General features: G+C 42.0%; 1 protein-coding gene across 1 annotated transcript; it reads right to left on the bottom strand.

Moving 5' to 3' along the window:
- Positions 1-554: 554 nt before the first annotated feature.
- On the bottom strand, positions 555-16,970 carry NOM1 (nucleolar protein with MIF4G domain 1). Its single transcript, XM_005500970.3, has 11 exons — positions 15,855-16,970; positions 14,935-15,059; positions 13,790-13,985; positions 11,731-12,054; positions 11,103-11,213; positions 9,629-9,796; positions 8,544-8,665; positions 4,531-4,663; positions 4,039-4,170; positions 3,204-3,313; positions 555-2,188 (listed from the first exon to the last, which is right to left on the bottom strand). Exons 1-11 carry the CDS (start codon positions 16,953-16,955, stop codon positions 2,011-2,013), a joined length of 2,700 nt encoding a protein of 899 aa, XP_005501027.2. The 5' UTR covers positions 16,956-16,970; the 3' UTR covers positions 555-2,010.
- Positions 16,971-17,562: the final 592 nt, after the last annotated feature.

Below are 17,562 nucleotides of genomic sequence, written 5' to 3'. Positions count from 1 at the left end.
AGTTGTTACCGTGCCAGCATCACCTGGGATTTGGCAACTGGATCTCTCTGCTCCTGGGACACCTTGTTTCCTACAACTTGCCCTCTCCAACAGACGGAAGGATTAAAAACCAGCCTGTCGGCTGCGGGGGAAGCACTCCTGTTCCTGAAAACACTTCAAGTACAACCAAACAAGCACAGTATTCTTTGATATAATAATAATAATGATAATGATAATAATAACAATAATAATCTTGTCTCTCTCTCTCTTGCTGCAGAACTGAAAATTTTCTAAGGATGCCTCCCGGGAGCAAATTTTCCCACCAGGGACAGATGCAAACAGACAGCAGAACAGATCAATTGGTATCACATGCAATTAGGAGACATGATAATTGAGTGGCCTAGGGAGCACCAGAGGGCAAGTCTGGTCACAGATACAGGGCTGGCAGCTCCTGCACAGGTAGGTAACACATATACAGCACCTACTGCAGACCAGAGAGCGTTTCCCCCTTCAATTTAAGGTCAGTCTCCTCCTGGGAAGCCGTCTACAGTAAAGCGAATGCAAATAGCAAAGCCTTTAGAAATATCACAGTTTAATGTGTAGTGGTAAGGTGACAAAAGAAACAAACCACTCAGCACTGAGCATCATGGAAATGAATGTACAATTTTTTTTAAACATCTGAGTGGAAAATGGAAGCTAATTCTTAAGAAAAGTATTATCTTATTGAGACTGACACTGCTATTGTTTATTATGCCTAGAAAAATCTGATTATTACAAGTGTTAGAGAACTTCAATTTTAAAGCTGAGAAAAACATGCTCAAAGAGCAATATAACTATGCTGCAATTTCAAACCCAATATAATTGGGAAAAATCAGATCTTCAGGTCTTTGCTACAACTTTGAATCCAACTGAAGATCTTTTCCTGACCCACAGTCAGGTAAACAATTCATAGAATTAGTGGATAACTTCAACACTTTAAGAAAAAAGTTCATTTCTTCCCAAACTGACTCACCAGTACTTGTGCCATCTAGTGGCCTGTTTCTTCAGGCAAGTATTAATACATATAAAAGCCTTAACGCTGTTTCTTTAATATCCAGCGGTCGGTAGTCTACAATTATTTTAAATGAAAGGTTAAAATGTGCAATACAGAATCACAGAATCACAGAATCGACTGGGTTGGAAAAGACCTCAGAGATCATCGAGTCCAACCCTTGGTCCAACTCTAGTCCGCTTACTAGATCATGGCACTAAGTGCCATGTCCAATCTCAGTTTAAAAACCTCCAGGGACGGCGAGTCCAGCACCTCCCTGGGCAGCCATTCCAATGCCTGACCACTCTCTCTGTAAAGAATTTCTTTATAATATCCAGCCTAAATTTCCCCTGGCAGAGTTTAAGCCCATGCCCCCTTGTCCTATTGCTGACTGCCTGGGAGAAGAGACCAATCCCCACCTGGCTAGAACTGCCCTTCAGGTAGTTCTAGAGAGTGATGAGGTCACCTCTAAGCCTCCTCTTCTCCAGCCTAAACAACCCCAGCTCCCTCAGCCTCTCCCCATAGGTCTTATGTTCAAGTCCCTTCACCAGTCGTGTTGCTCTTCTCTGGACCCGCTCCAGCACTTCAATGTCTTTCCTGAACTGAGGGGCCCAGAACTGAACACAATACTCCAGATGTGGCCTCACCAATGCAGAGTACAGGGGAAGGATCACTGCCCTTGTCCTGCTGGCTAGGGCTGACTGGGAGTATGACAGAACAGAAATTCATTCTCCTCCCTGGATACGAACCATCAACACAAACACCTGTGCTAAAAAGGGACTTACCCAAAATATTTTCCCTTTCTACAGGAAAGCTTTGAATCGCCTTCAGTCAAACCTGCAAAGAGTGTGTGGAGCAAAGTAACTGTTTACATCAAAAAATAGCTCCTTTGGAATAACATCGCTCTCCTCATTCTCAATTATTTGGGTGTGAAAGACTAACGAAGCTTTGCATCTTCATGCAGACCTAGGTTTTCCGTATGTTTTATTCAAAAAACAGGACTATAGTTTCAATTTGGACTCTTTTGCTTGCAAAGCCTTGGTTGCCAGTTCAACTCTTTCTTTTAATAAGCTAAATTCTTCAGCACTTTTTTGGGCTTGTGCGTTTTTCAGTAAGAAGTGGGTCAGGAAGAGTTTCAAGCCTTCCCGTAGCACTCCCAGTTTGGGGTTGTCAGATACCCTGCAAAGATACAGATCAAAAATAGTATTTAGTTTTCTACTGTTTCTGAATTTCCCTTTTTCTTTTTAATATTTTTTTCAAATAGAGATGTAGAAAAAAATCTACCCTGTAAAAGACTTTCTGAAGAGGTTTTCAAATTACCAGCAAGTCAACATTGGTTTGGCAAACAGCCCAAACACACTCAACACACAATTGATTCTCAACAATAAAATGGAATATTGGAGCCTTAAGCTTGCTTTATGTAAACAATTACAGCAAAAAATGATGCAAACACCATATCTGAGCCTCCTTGTGTTGCAGTGTAATGGCTGAAACATCATCACCTACTTTTTTCCTAAATTAGGTGACTTTGCAAATTTAATACAACAAAATCGTGGAATAATTTAAGTCAGAAAGGATGTTGGTAGGTTGTCGTGTCCAACCTCCTGTTTAAAGCTGGACTAATATGTAAGTGTGGCCAGACTGCTCTGAGTCTTGCCCACTCAAGTCCTAATCATCTCCAAAGTTAGAGATTTCCCAGCCTATCCTGTCTCATACATGAAAATGAGATTTTCCCAACAATGTTGATTTAAAAACCAAACAAACGAACAAACAAAACCTAATATAATCCCCAAAACCTCAATAGTATTTCTTTATTCTTCTTTCTTACGCTAATGACACCTTCTAGCAAAGATTGTTGGGAGAGTGAATCCCACTGCACACAGACGGTAAAACAAGAAGGAAAGCAGGTAATTACAGAGCTCCGCTTATAAAAATCCTGTGACCAAAATGATATGTGGAATATCCAAAAGCCTTGTTTCGTGTAACGCTTCTCAGAGTTTTGTCTATATCAGAGCCTGTGCTAACACACAACTGATACACTTGCCCCCCCCCACCCAGGTGAGCTTCCTTTTTAAGGGATGGATCGCTGACCTTTGGAAAAGGCACTGTATAATTCCAAACAAAATAAGCAAACTTCTTATCTTCTTAATTACTACTCACCAAGGGTTCCCTGGAGATCTCTCTGATCACTTACCTCACAAAAATGTCACTAATTTCTTCGTCATCTGCTTTGATTAATAGCATACTTAATACTTGGCGCAAGAAACGGACTTTGGGTTTATCTAGTTCGCTGAATTCAATTACCTAATAGAGAAAGACGGAGAACTAGATTAATTCAAATTTCAAACAGCCGAATTCTTTTCTAAACAAACAACTTTTAGCACACCAACTGGCTTCCCATATATACCGAGTCTTAAGCTTGGCACAGAAGAATTAGCTGAGAACGTTGCCTCCAAGAGACAATCAATACGGCAAGCAGAGAAGTTTCTAAGAAATAACCTTTCTCACAGCACCAGAATACTAGATATAATTTCTCAACTAGATAAATATTTCAGAAGTACCTAGGATACAGCACATAACTGCCTATTTAACATATTTCAATTATTCTTCTAATAATATTCTATGGACTCCCCATTCTGAAATGCAAATGCTCCGTAGATTTCTTCCTGATCTAACAAAAAAATATCAACATCAGCTAAAAAGCATAGCACAGAAGCCACTAACAAAGTCTGTTAATGAGGGGGCCTCAGTTCCAACTCTGGATATTCTGAAAAAAATAATCTTACAACTTCTCTAGATATAGAACTTTAGAGTTTCTATACGCGTGGCTCACCACACGTTCCCTTTTCCCCAATGACAGCATTGCCATAATCAATTGGATTAATTTGGTAATTTTAAAACAAGTTTTGTCTTGGCTTACAACCACGAACAGCTAAAGTACCAGTAAGCTATCAGAGAAAATACATCTTTCATAGAAGCAGCGAATCTAAAGAAAACACAGAAGTATTTTGAAAAGAAAACAGACCAACCTTGAGGACAGAAAGCGGCAACGATTTTGTCCTTATTAAGTGAGCCAACAGTGAGACCAAGTTGGAGATGGCGGTGGCTGACAGGTTTTCTAAATCTCTGATTTTGTCCCAAATACTGAACTGAAATGTCACCTAAGTGTCAAAGGAAAAAAAAATACTACAAATCAAGTGACTGTTTAAATGAGCAACAACATAAAACCTTCCGACCTTCTGTTCCTTATGAGCCCTCTGTTAATTAACACAGATGCTTGACCAGACTCTTCAGTTCTTTTAAAATATGTAAAACGGAGGAAAGCAAACCTTCTGCAGCAGTTGTTTTATTTCCTGTTCATATCTGACCATGAGGACGCCTTACTGAATGCATAAGCTATATCAGCAGAATTCTTCCTCAGGATCAAGATCTTACCAGGCATGCATCCATTCTCAGGTATTTAATAACTCTCTAACCACAACAACGGCACTAAAATAAAGTAGAAACAGATTTTTCTTCACCTGAAATCGTCTTTCACATTCACAAAACTTGTTAGCCAAAAACGCATAGAAGGGGTTATATGTCTTCTCCTGTAAGCAGCAATAAAGGATCACATGAATAATTTCTCTCTCCTGCTGATCTTTCAGTCCAAGCCTAAAATTTAGCAAGAGAATGGCAATCGTTTAGTAAGGAAAAAATTACTGCCACAAAGTAAGAGCTACAGTCAATGCCTGAGAGCAATACTTGGAAAAAACAAACCCAAACACCACATGAAATTCTACGTGTTAAAAGGTTCTTACAAAGTCTTTAAAACACTGAATGGACTCAAACCCTTCAGACTGGGTCCTGGTACGGCAATATGGAAACACTGCAGTGTTATCAGTGTTAAAGGGGTGGCTGCAAAGCCAAACCTCAACAGCCACAGTGGAATGATACAGGTGGAATCACCCCCTGGGAAAGGAGAGGTTGCCCATTCTGTGGTTGTGGCTCTCCATGAATTAAACAGAGGAGAGGGCTTGGTTGTCATGGGCTCTTGTGCCCCGGAAAGCAGCAGCAGTACTATCATAGCATGTCCTGAGTTGGAAGGGACCCACAAGAATCACCGAGTCCAGCACTGCAGCAAGCGCTGCTGCACAGGGCACCAACGCAAAAGTCAAATAGTGAAATGAGAACCATAGGACTCTGTTGTGGTTGTCTCACACTTGTACCTATGGTCATAGGAGGAAAACCGGCCTTTGGATCAGTATCAGCCTATTTAGAGAAACACGTCCAGGGTCCTTCACTTCTGTGGTACTTACTAGGCATAAGAAAATATTTTAATATGTTTCTCCTACTTGGTGATAAGAATATTTTCATGTCTAGGTCAACTCATTGCTACATAATACTTGAAATTCATTATTGTTTGATAGTAGCCTAAAAGGATGCAATCAGTGATTTCAAACCACCTTAAAAACCACAAAAACAGTCTAAAGAAAACAGTATCAATGAGTACTTATGTTGGCATAAAGGCCAAGAACTGAGCAGCCTTCTCTAAAAGAGGCCCGAATCACTTTGGTGGGGAACAATAACTAGCTTGCAATGTGCCTGTTCTGTGCACAATATGATTGAACTTCCAGGGCTGCCAAATGCTTGGCAGCATTAAAACCAATTAAAATGAAAAATGCTTTGTATTATAACCTGAAAAAATGTCAAACAAAAGTCTTCTCATTGCTTCCAGCTCCAGTTTCTTATGGCTTCAGTGTAACTCAAGTGTATTTTCTAACTAAGTTTGGCTCCACTGGAAGTTGCTCTACCATCTGTAGAGTACAGTTTGTTATTGCTTGAGTCTAATATCTCTCATTTGTAAAACCTCCGGACATGTGCCATTGCATTTGATCACAGACACATGCCAGATTAACAGAAAAAATATTAATATTGTCTTCCGGCCAAAAACCACCAGAATTTAAGGTTTTACAATATAAAAATCTGGTATGATTTCTAGGCTGATTGCTAATGAGCCGCAAAAACTTCCAAGTCTGCTTCTGCAATAGAGACCAGCACTACAAATGCTGTGTCTGTGATACGATTTGCTCGCTCTCCCATCAGCCAAGTTCTATTTATTACAGAGCAATAAGGTTTTTCTTTTTTTAAATACAGAGGTTTTCAGCCACCAAACGTGCATTTAATAGACTTGTTACACTGCGGTCACTAATTCGACACACTCTCCTTTTCCTTGTGTTAACGGTTCGACTCGAGGATTTTGGTTGGAAAACACCTTTAAGATCATTCTGTGATCGCTTCTATCATGATTTGCTTATTTAAGAAATATTCATGTTGCCAGATGGTTGTAACCAAGTATATCAGCGCTTGGATATTCAGCTTTGTTCTTCCCTTCACTTCTTTGCTGACCTAGCAATATTTTCTCATTGTAGAGCTACCATTCCTAAACAACTAAAATTGAAAAGTTGGGATTGTCTCTCACTGCTGAGCTTCACTATAAACCTTATACAGATTTCATAAGCCTCGTAATCTTAGATAAATAATATTCAACTGCTTCACCTATTAAATCACTCATGAGTTACAACATTCCCATGGACTTGCATGTCTTGATCACTTTAAGAATTTCCCCCCAGCACACAATAAATGTCTCTGGAACAGATGATTTATCCCCAACAGAAGCCTGGCTCTAAGGTTAGTTGTCATCAGCTCAAGCCTAAGCCCAAGCCCATCATTGCCTTTAGAACCAAAATAGCAACAAATTGGTTCAGAAAATACCATCACATACTCACCACTCTGAATTACACGTCACACTACAAAAGGATGCTCAATACTTTTACAAGTTTCCATTTTTTTTGGTGAGAGGTGAAGTTTCTCAAATTCTTCATCTCTATGAAATAGCTTTAAAAATTGCCTCTTTGTCAAACTTAGCAGCATTCATTCCCCCCTCACATGCGAATCTGTGGTTTCTGAAGAGGTGCAGCCTTTCAGCTGATGAAATACATCAAATCTCACTCTCTTTGTCTCCAGTGATGTTCCCAACCCTCCCTTCACACTGACACTTCAGCAATCACAAGCTGAGCCACTTCAGGGAGCTGTTCCGGCTTCAAACTAATTACTTTCTTTTGATGTAAGGAGGAGGAAGACAAGCAGAACTATAGCAGCCTGGATTTAAAATGGTTTAAATTTACCATTAACCATTAAATTACCATTACCATTACCATTTAACCACACCTCAGCCCTGCCAGAGATCTAGCAGCAGATGAATCAACAAGCACAGTTAAAATATTTCTTCATATATTTCTCATGCTCTTTCTCGTGTGACTGACACCAAACATGTAAGTATGAATTCCCACACGCTCTGGAACGCATGTTCACATTACAGTTAATTCCTTCACCAACAATTCTGTGTACCTTCCATTATGCTCTGCCAGATGTGGGCAGGTTTGAGAATTCCTCTGTCTTTGAGTTTGCTGTATAAAAATCAGTATCAACACACCGGGCAATCTGCAGACAGAGTTTTTCTGCCACGCCTGTATGTACACAGATTTGTACACTGGTTTAAATAGCACGGATGAGAGTCAAGGATCAATTTGCAAATTGAGCTACCAGGTCTTGGCAAGAACTGCAGCAGCAGCAGCTAATTTCCTTTAATTGAACAGGCCATATTAAGATATTGGAATGACTCCATCACAGTCTTAAATTCAAGCTGTGTTTTGCAGAAGTGGCATTTAATCAAATATTAGTTGACTTTATTACAAAGTCTGTTTTGGTTTGGTTAGCAAATTAAATAATTGCATGCCATCCCGGTAAGACAATTCCCTTGAATTACAAGGCTGCAACAGAAAAGTTCAGACCTGATCTCTCCCCTCCCAGTTACTACAGACTTACAATTAATATTCTGACAAACACAAAGAACAGCTTAGTTTGAGCTTTTCCCTGATCACATCTTCTTCTAAAGAGCTGTTTGCCAAGTGATAAGGAAACTGGTCTTAACATGAGATGTGACCCTGGAGCAAATCCAAAGCTAATAAATCCTGCCAGAGGGAAGCGGAGGTGCTAGAGCACTACCAGGTCACGCAAGTATGGACAGAGACCTGCAAGATAGCTGAACAAGGTGGCAAGAAGGAAGCAGCAGTAGTACAGAAACCCAGTGACAAAGAGATGTCATGAAGGGGCTTCTGGGCTGCCTCTGTAAGGACACAAACCTGCAACAGACTTCCACCCGCTACACGGAGACAGACACCTTCAGTGCAAAAAGATACAGGCTCTTGAAGCCAAAAGACTCTGTAAATCACAGTTACAGACACGAGTGACAGTAACAGGGATCACTCCCTTCCTCTGACTGCCGGTCAGTTCTGCCTGCCCCCTGCTAGTCCTCACACTAGGGCTTTGGTCCCTCTGCTACCTTTTTACCCCGCGTGGACCACTAGCAATTCTCATCTTTAATCGTATTATCGATTAAATGCTCTTAGACCCAGACCAGCAGTGATATTTTTCCAATTCAGCTAATGCTATTTTTAGTTCTGGGCTGTCTTCTGCGCTACTCTGTACTTACTTGAGAAGCTTTTCAAAGGCATCCATGAAGTCTTCACTTGTCATCAAGACACAAAATATACTTCTCCTGATATCGGTGTTCATCCTCTGCTTACGAGCAAGCTCCATTATCTTTGCACTCACCTGAAAAACAAAAGCTATTTTATTTACTCTTGTTTAAGAAAGCTGCTTCTGTGCAGCCTCTAATAAGACCATTAATGAAGATCTCCAGTGAACTGTGAAGCATCAGTCCAAAGGTCCTGAGCTTTTGTCAAGAGGCACAGACATCATCAGGAACTTTTTCAACTAGGGAAATACAATTAATTATTTTAAACACATGCTTCTCTAACGTAAGACACCACGACCATCTCACCATACTCATTTTAGAATCAGCTTGGATATATGTCACCCACAGACAGACAACACTACCTGTCAGAATTCATACTAGCAAATCCATGTTTAAATCAAGTTTCTTCTTCCACTGACATAAATTACTTCCGCAATTCCACAGGATAAGAATCACAGAATCGACTGGGTTGGAAAAGACCTCAGAGATCATCGAGTCCAACCCTTGGTCCAACTCTAGTCCGTTTACTAGATCATGGCACTAAGTGCCATGTCCAATCTCAGTTTAAAAACCTCCAGGGACGGCGAGTCCACTGCCTCCCTGGGCAGCCATTCCAATGCCTGACCACTCTCTCTGTAAAGAATTTCTTTCTAATATCCAGCCTAAATTTCCCCTGGCAGAGTTTAAGCCCATGCCCCCTTGTCCTATTGCTGACTGCCTGGGAGAAGAGACCAATCCCCACCTGGCTAGAACTGCCCTTCAGGTAGTTATAGAGAGTGATGAGGTCACCTCTAAGCCTCCTCTTCTCTAGACTAAAAAACAAGCTATACCAGAACACTTGTAGTAATAGCTCTTATGAAGTGCATTAGAACAACATTTCGAAAAATAGAAGAGCAGAATTCACATTGCAAAGGCTTAGTCTTACAAAAGCCCATGAAGGGATTTTTTGGTGGGCTCTGAAATGAACTTATTCACCTGTATGAAGAATATTCAAAAGATCACAAACATTTAGACTCCTAACCAGCACTGCTTGGATTTACCTTTCCTATCTGCAGGTTTTGCTGAGTATTCCTGTTTGTCTCGTTAATCATCGGTGCTCCGCTCCAGGACGACCCTACGATCCACCAGCGACCAACCCGATCGGCGCTGAGGAGAGATTCCAGGGACACGCGGAGCTGAGTTTCTTTACCAGAACCGCTGCTGTGAACCTTGAATGGCAAAATACAAAGAATCCAAAAGCTTTAGTTGAAGTTTTGTTGTTGTTGTTGTTTTTCTTTAAAACAAAAAAAACCCAAACCAAACAAACCAAACAAAAAACCCAACAAACGAAGAAAACAGCAAATACATTAATTAAAGTATTTGTTTACAAGTAATTTTAAGTAAACAAATAACTTCACCACCACAAAGGTCTTCACATGTTCACTCAGCAACCTGAAAAGAACTTACAAGTTCCCCATATGCTCTAATTTCTCAAACACAAGAAGTTGCCTAAATCTACATTTAGAAGCTCTTTAATTGATCCTCTTTTCTAAAAATTAAAAAATAAAAGAGTAGCCATCTTCCACTTATAAAACATGATTAGAATTCAGACTTGATGCTGACATTGAAAACCAGTTGCAGCATCTTACAATCTGGTCATGATTTTCTTTTGAATACTCGTGGCTAAACAAAATGAAATTACAAACTACCTTAAGTTTGTACAATTCAAACAACAAAAAGTTGAAATTCTTTGTACAAAATAAGAATTTTCAACTAAAGACTCTAGAAGCGTACTAAGAGGACTGCAAAAACTTAAGAGAGGAAGCTCTACAGAATTAGGCTACCCAGCTTATTTTTGCCTGGCCTGTTGTCACTGATGTGCACATCCTGCACATACAAATTCCTGAAAATGAAGATGCTACAGGTGTTGTAGACAAGTAGTATTAATTTTCAAGTTGGAGACACATGCACTCCAGAACCGGATTCAAGTCTTGTGAAAATGAATTAGTTCTCAATCCACAGAGACAATTACTGTGACAGATTTTACACTGTGGTGTTCTAGACAAAACACCCTCTCTCCGCCAAAAACCAAACCAAACCAAGACAAGGAAGAAAAAACATTCAGGTTTTCAGAAGTGTTAGACTTCCAAAATAACTCTGGTGAAGTTTGAAGCAGGTGCCAGCATGCAAAAATCTATTAAAGAAAAGAAACAAAACTCATCATACTGACTCATTTCTTCTGCACAATTATTAAACACCCCACAATCTCTTTTTCAAACACAGGACTCTGAGGCAAAGACTTTGGGTAAATATTATGCCCTTTCCCAAACTGTTCTGCAGAAGGCTGGTTGAATGCTGACTTAACTTGGACACAGGAGATCACATTTAACGATCCAATAAGTTATTTTTATCCACAACAGTTTCAGACTGTTAAATGAATTTTAAAAAGCTATAGCCCATCAAACCAGCATACAATACAAATAATTACATCTGGCTGAAGAACAGCTCTAGTACATATGTCAAGAAAGTTCTCACCAGTGTTCTTTGCAATTTGCGGAGTTTTTCAACTGGTTCAGGATCATAACCAGGAATCTTACGCATGTCATTATTCCTTAGCGCCAACATCGTCTCTAGCATAAAACGAACCTATTGGGAGAAGAGATATTTCTGTGAATTATGTGCTGTAAGTTCACCTAATAAAGTAGAGAGTGTACTTTAAGATTATTGTTCTGTGAAAATAAGCAGCTCAGCTGGCAACACACATAAAAATTTAGATTATATGAATACGAATACAGAGAAGGATGTTTACTTTAACTCCTGTTATATTCATTTGTGTTCAAGCTTCAATTGAAAGCTTAATCAGGCACCATGGCTCAGTGACCGTTTTTTTAAGCATACAAAGTATCATGAAACAGAAGCACCATCCATTCCATAAGGCACAAACCAGTCCTAGTCTCACCTATTACAAGCATTTTGGTGTCTGTGTCCTAAGAACTAATGGAGAAAGACAAAGGCAAATAACCAAATGCAACAACTGAACACTAATGGTAACTTAGAATCTAAATAGAGTGTAGCAGAGAACATTTTGGTAAATTAATACATGTATCCAAATGGTTATTAAATCTAGTCGGAGCAGAAAAATCTTTAAAATACACACACATACCCTAGTCTGATCCTGGAGTTTCTTGTCTGCTGTGTTTGCTTTCTTCTGGGCTTCAGTGATCAGTTCCTTCAAAGCCAATGCATCATCTTTTCTTAAGGAAAAGCCCACGTTTTTCAGAAGGAACAAAATTAACTCAATCTCTTTCTCAGTGAAAGCGCTAACAAGCTTCTTCAGAATATCAAAGATCAGCAGGGAATGAACCACATGGAAGTTATACAAATGAGCAATCAAGGCAAGAAGATTTTCACATTCTTTCCCTTCAACATCACTTCTACAGAGTTCATCAAATTTCTTCACCACAGCTTCCAAAAAGTGAGCGCCGACCTGGCAACAGTTCCATTAAGGGGGGAAAAAAAAATCCAGCAGTTAAGTGTAAGTAGATTTTACAGACATCTGTACAACATTCATTTTTGGGGCACTGACACTATTAATTTTAAAGAAATATTGTTGCTTCTCCTAAGCAATATGGATGTTCTACATTTACAAACACAAATATTTAAGTGGTGTGACATTTTCTTGAAGTACATGTTATTTACACCTCATATATGCCATCCAGTTGCCTTTTAAAGTCCATGCAAACAAGCAAATGTTATGAACCTGCACTATACACACATCAAAATGTATTTGTTTACACAGTTTTCATAGACATGCATAGAATCTCTGTATTTGTGAAAAGAGACCTGATGCTAAAGACTGGAATTTAAAAGTATGCCAAAATATAGGTAGGTAATGTACTGCTAAACAAGATCCCTCCATTATTACAGTGCTAATATTTGCTGACTGTTCTTATGAAAACCAAAAATCCCAGTAGCAGAACCTGCATTACAAGCCTTGACGACATTAAATGTTAACCATCCAACAAATTGCACAAATGTATAAAAACAGCTACTGGAATCCCAACTTCTGCATTGCTCAAACTAATCTAAAACGCAGCTGTGCTATCACACATCCCCATAATGCATATTCTACCTTTATTTTACAGAAAGAATAATGGGGCTTTGTAATACACTTAAATACTACAGTCTTAGATCCAAAGATGCTGTGTAACAGAGTCAGTGGTACAGAAGACAGCCTGGATATCATCTTTTTCTAATATCTATTAGTTTATCTATATCTAAATGCTATTACTAAGTATTTTGCAAAGCTTCAACTTCTACAAAGACTGTGCTTCTCTTCTTAAAAAAGCATTGTATTATTATATTTGCAGTCAGAACTGCCTTTCAAGCAGCAAAGAGGAACAAAAAAAAGTGCAATGGTAAGGCTGTGTGGAGAAAGCTGCTGTAACTGCATCCATCTGATATTGAATATGATTTCAGAGACAGCATTCAGGTCACTGTATGACAAACTGAACAACTTGCATCCACACAACTCTGGAATTGAGCCACAGAAAGAAAATGGAACTTGATGGGAACAAAGCGCTTAAACACCTCAGTTGACATCAGTAGTTTCTGCTGCTTCTGAATAGTAAGCAAGAGATATTTTATCCAAATCATTCATCAGGCTTAAACACACACACACACGAAAGCCAAAAAATGTTGCCATGTTTTTTGAAGTTTTTGATATTCTGGAGTCATTGGTATACCTAATTAATTCCACTGACAATTTGCATGATTGGGCTTTAAAAAGGACTTTTTTCCAACGATGTAAAAGGATTTCTGTAACAGCAACACTTTCCTTATCTGGATACACATTGTTCAAGAACAATACTCTCATATACCCAAGACAGCAGAAACGGATTAGTGTAATTAAAGACGAAACCCGGAGCTTAAAAAAATCAGTTTTATGGATGCAGAAAGATTTTGATAAAAACAATAATGTCTTTTATAAGTGATCAGAGGTAACTCATGAAGGAAATAAATTAATCAGACAAAGCAACAGATTTGGTCCCTTTCACTTATAGACACCTTGCAAATTAGCTACAAATACTGATGAAATTCAACTAGAGATGCTTTTTAGCAACACACAATCAAAAACTAAAATGCAATTGAAACAAAATATCAAGGAAAACAGTCTACTATAGGCATTATTAAACAAAATTAGTCCCAATCACAAGAATTACCTCAATTCCTACGTTATGATGAAGAACGCTGACCAAAAGGACATGCTCCATCATCAGTCTCGCAGGCATGGCAACTGCGGTCACACAGGCGTTCATGAGAATATCGGTCAGAGTTTCATTCATGTCCTTCCTGCTGTTGGACATGTAGAGCTCTTCCATCTGCCCACTAATGGAGGCCAAATTCGGTTCACTCAGCCTATTGAGAAACAAGATCCAGCGTTCACTTCTTATTTTATACAGTTCCATAATTTTCAAGTTACCTGAAGTGCAACCTATTATATTTAGAGAAACTAGCTTGGCTGAAGAAGAAAGACGGAAAAGATAACTGGAAGGGACTTTCTATATTTTGCTGTGTTCACTAAACTAAAAAAAATACAACATATGTTTAGTGTTCTTTTTTTAATATTAACCTGTTTTTACAGGTTAGCAGCAGTATTAACCAAGCACTGCCAATGTGCTTACTGTCACACTGAACAGACTTATTACAAGGAAACAGACTCTGTTACTAGCAGTTCTAACTATGGCACATCGCTGTCCTTGGAGAAATTAAGTAGGAAAATACCTCACACTTTGCTAACATATATCACATTCTAAACAACTGAACAAACTGCATACTGTAGTCTGCATTTTACAAATAACAAAGTGAAAAGAAAATGCCAACTGATTTCTATTTTTAAAATACTCTAAAATGAAAAACATGTGAAAGTGTTAATTACTACTTCTGTTGTTCAGTACTTTAAGCTAGGAGCAATACAGAGCTATGAGCTCCTCCTCGGTTGTAGTGTTGAAGAAATTTAGTTTAATTAAAAAAATGCCTTTTTTTGGGGGTTATAACTCATACTATGAGGTTTTCTTATAGGCATACTCCAAGTGACACTTAGTGAATCATACCCAGCATGTGCAGGCAACTGCTGTGTGGAATTCAGCCCAAACTTAAATTTATTTTCTAGATTTTTCAACTTGTGTAACGACCAGCTTTGAAGAATTTCCATCAACAAAGATAATTATTATTAAGAATAGCAGACATGATCGCCAACTTAAAGTCAGTTTGTGAAGAGAAAAGTCACATCATTGCCACTTTTCTTTGAATGATGAGCACTGTCACATCAAACCGGAAAGATTAATGACTTTCCTTATTACATTACCTATTAATGAGACCATTCACCATTTTCTTCAGTCTTCTCAATTCCTCTCTTTTCTTGTCATCTAGTGTCTCCTGAACTTTTCTTACATGAGGGGGAACATACTTCGTAGCATTGTCATTATGACTCTTACCAGGAAAAGAACAAAATAAGATACCAAATGAGACTAGTATCTAACGATTTGAAAACAAATATACATTTCTACTTAAGATTAATACACCAAACTTTTAGTTAAGCATGTATTTTACCATCTAATAACTAATGCCAAAGAAACAACTTCATACAGAAAAGAAGCACACAACAAGTTACGACTGCCCTGATGGCAGCAAAACCCCTTTCCTTTACAGGACATTTTCTTTAAGTTATTGCTACTAAAACCTGACATACTAGGTCTTGGTTTTATCAGCTGCAGACGGACTAACAGCTTAAGTTACTGCCATGTGAGCTACATGACCCATTTGGGTTGAGGTTGTGGAATGTAGTTTAAGCAGCAGGTTTCACAGAATCATAGAATAGTCTGGGTTGGAAGGGCCATTCCAAACGCATCCAGTGCCACCCCTGCCATGAGCAGGGACATCTTCACCCAGATCAGGTTGCTCAGAGCCCCATCCAGCCTGGCCTGGGATGTCTCCAGGGACGGGGCATCCACCACCTCTCTGGACAACCTGGGCCAGGGTTTCACCACCCTCAGTGTAAAACATTTCTTCCTCATCTCCAGCCTGAATCTCCTCTCCTTTAGTTTAAAACCATTACCCCTTGTCCTACTGCAACAGGCCCTGCTAGAAAGTCTGTCCCCATCTTTCTCATAGGCCCCTTTTAAGAACTGAAAGGCCACAATAAGGTCTCCTCAGAGCCTTCTCGTCTCCAGGCTGAACACCCCAACTCTCTCAGCCTGTTTGTGTTATCTGAGGTGGACACCTCACCTCCTCCTCCTCCTCTCCCGGGTGCTCGCTGGCCTCAGGCTCCTCGCTGTCCTCGGGGGCCGAGCTCTCGCTCTCCCACTGTCCTCCCACATCACCCCCCTCGGAGGGGTCTGAGGCATCGTCCTGCTCCTCCTCGTCCTCTTCCTGCTCCTCCTCGTCCTCCGCCGGCCCGGGCTGGCTCTCCCGGGGTCCGGGCTGGCTCTCCCGGGGTCCGGGCTGGCTCTCCCGGGGTCCGGGCTGGCTCTCCCGGGGTGCCGGGCTCTCCTCCTCGTCGCTGCTCTCGCACAGCCAGCTGAGCCCGTCCCGGGAGCCCAGGGCGCCCAGCACGTAGCCCAGCCCGTCCCGCAGGAAGCTCTGTGGCAGCTTCTCCTCCTCCGCGCTCCCCTCCCGCTTCTTGCGGCGTTTGCCCAGCCCCAGCCGCCGCTCCAGCCGCCGGATCTCCTTCTCCTCCTCCTCGTTGGCCTCCAGCAGGGCCCGTTTCCGCGCCCAGCCAGTGCCGGGAGCTGCGCGGGGTGTCGGCGCCGGGACCGGCGGCTTCGGCCGCTTCTTCCCGGCGGCGGGCGAGGTGGCGGCTCTAGGGCGGGGGGCAGGAGCCGGCTTGGTCGGAGCGGGCTTGGCAGCAGCCGGCTTGGCCGGAGCGGGCTTGTCCGGAGCCGGCTTGGTCGGAGCGGGCTTGGCAGCAGCTGGCTTGGCCGGAGCGGGCTTGGCAGGAGCCGGCTTGGCCGGAGCGGGCTTGGCAGGAGCCGGCTTGGCCGGAGCGGCCTTGGCAGCAGCCGGCTTAGCCGGGGCGGCGGGAGCCTCCACCGGCTCCCCGCGCTGGAGGCGGCGGCGGCGGCTCCGCTTGAGCCTGCGCTTCTCCTTCCTGGCTTCCCGGCGGCTCCTGCGGTTCTGCCTCTCCGAGTCCTTCAGCAGGGGCAGCTGCGGCTGGTCGCCAGCTGCCTGCACGAAGTCTTGCACCGACTGCCGCAGCCGAGCCAACTTCCCGCCCCGCCGAGCGCGGGCGGCCGCTGGCCGCTTCATCTTCGCCCCTGCCACGCCGCTCCTGGGCGCCGCCATCTTGCGGAAGGGCCGAACCTCCCTCTTCCGGCGGGCGGCCGCCATTGCGGGCGGCAGCGCCCCCTGCTGGGCGCCGAGCGGCCTCTCCGGCGGTTGCCGTGGAGCAGGAGGAAGCCTTAGCAGAGATGCTAAATTCACAGACATCCGCTCTTTTTAAAAATAAATAAATAATTATATATATATATATATATATATTTAATTAAATGTATTTTCTTACAGAAGGAACTGGAACAGTTAGTTTTCATAGCCCTGGCTGTGGCCACAAGGCCCTGATGCCCATCAGGCTCTGGGCTCTCGCTGGAGCCTCATGAGGCCGCAGGAGCTGAGGGACATCAGCACCAATGGCCTCTCCTCCACCTGCCCAGGCCCCCGTGTAAAGCTCCTTGCAGCCCTGCTAGGCTCTGGTGTCTCTTTCTGAGCAGGCCAGGGGTGGTGCTGCATGAGGAATGGCTGAGGTCTCTTGGTTTGTTCAGCCTGGAGGAGGCTGAGGGGAGAGCTCATGGCCGCTGCAGCTTCCTCACAAGGGGAGGGGGAGCAGGCACTGAGCTCTTCCCTTCAGTGACCAACGACAGAACCCGAGGGAATGGCAGGAAGATGTGCCAGGGGAGGTTTAGGTTGGATATTAGGAAAAGGTTCTTCCCCCAGAGGGTGC

The sequence above is a fragment of the Columba livia genome, chromosome 2 (genome assembly GCF_036013475.1).
Source record: "Columba livia isolate bColLiv1 breed racing homer chromosome 2, bColLiv1.pat.W.v2, whole genome shotgun sequence".
Lineage (NCBI taxonomy): Eukaryota > Metazoa > Chordata > Aves > Columbiformes > Columbidae > Columba > Columba livia.
The sequence above is the reverse complement of the archived record's forward strand: the minus strand, read 5'-3'. Positions and strand labels throughout refer to the sequence as shown.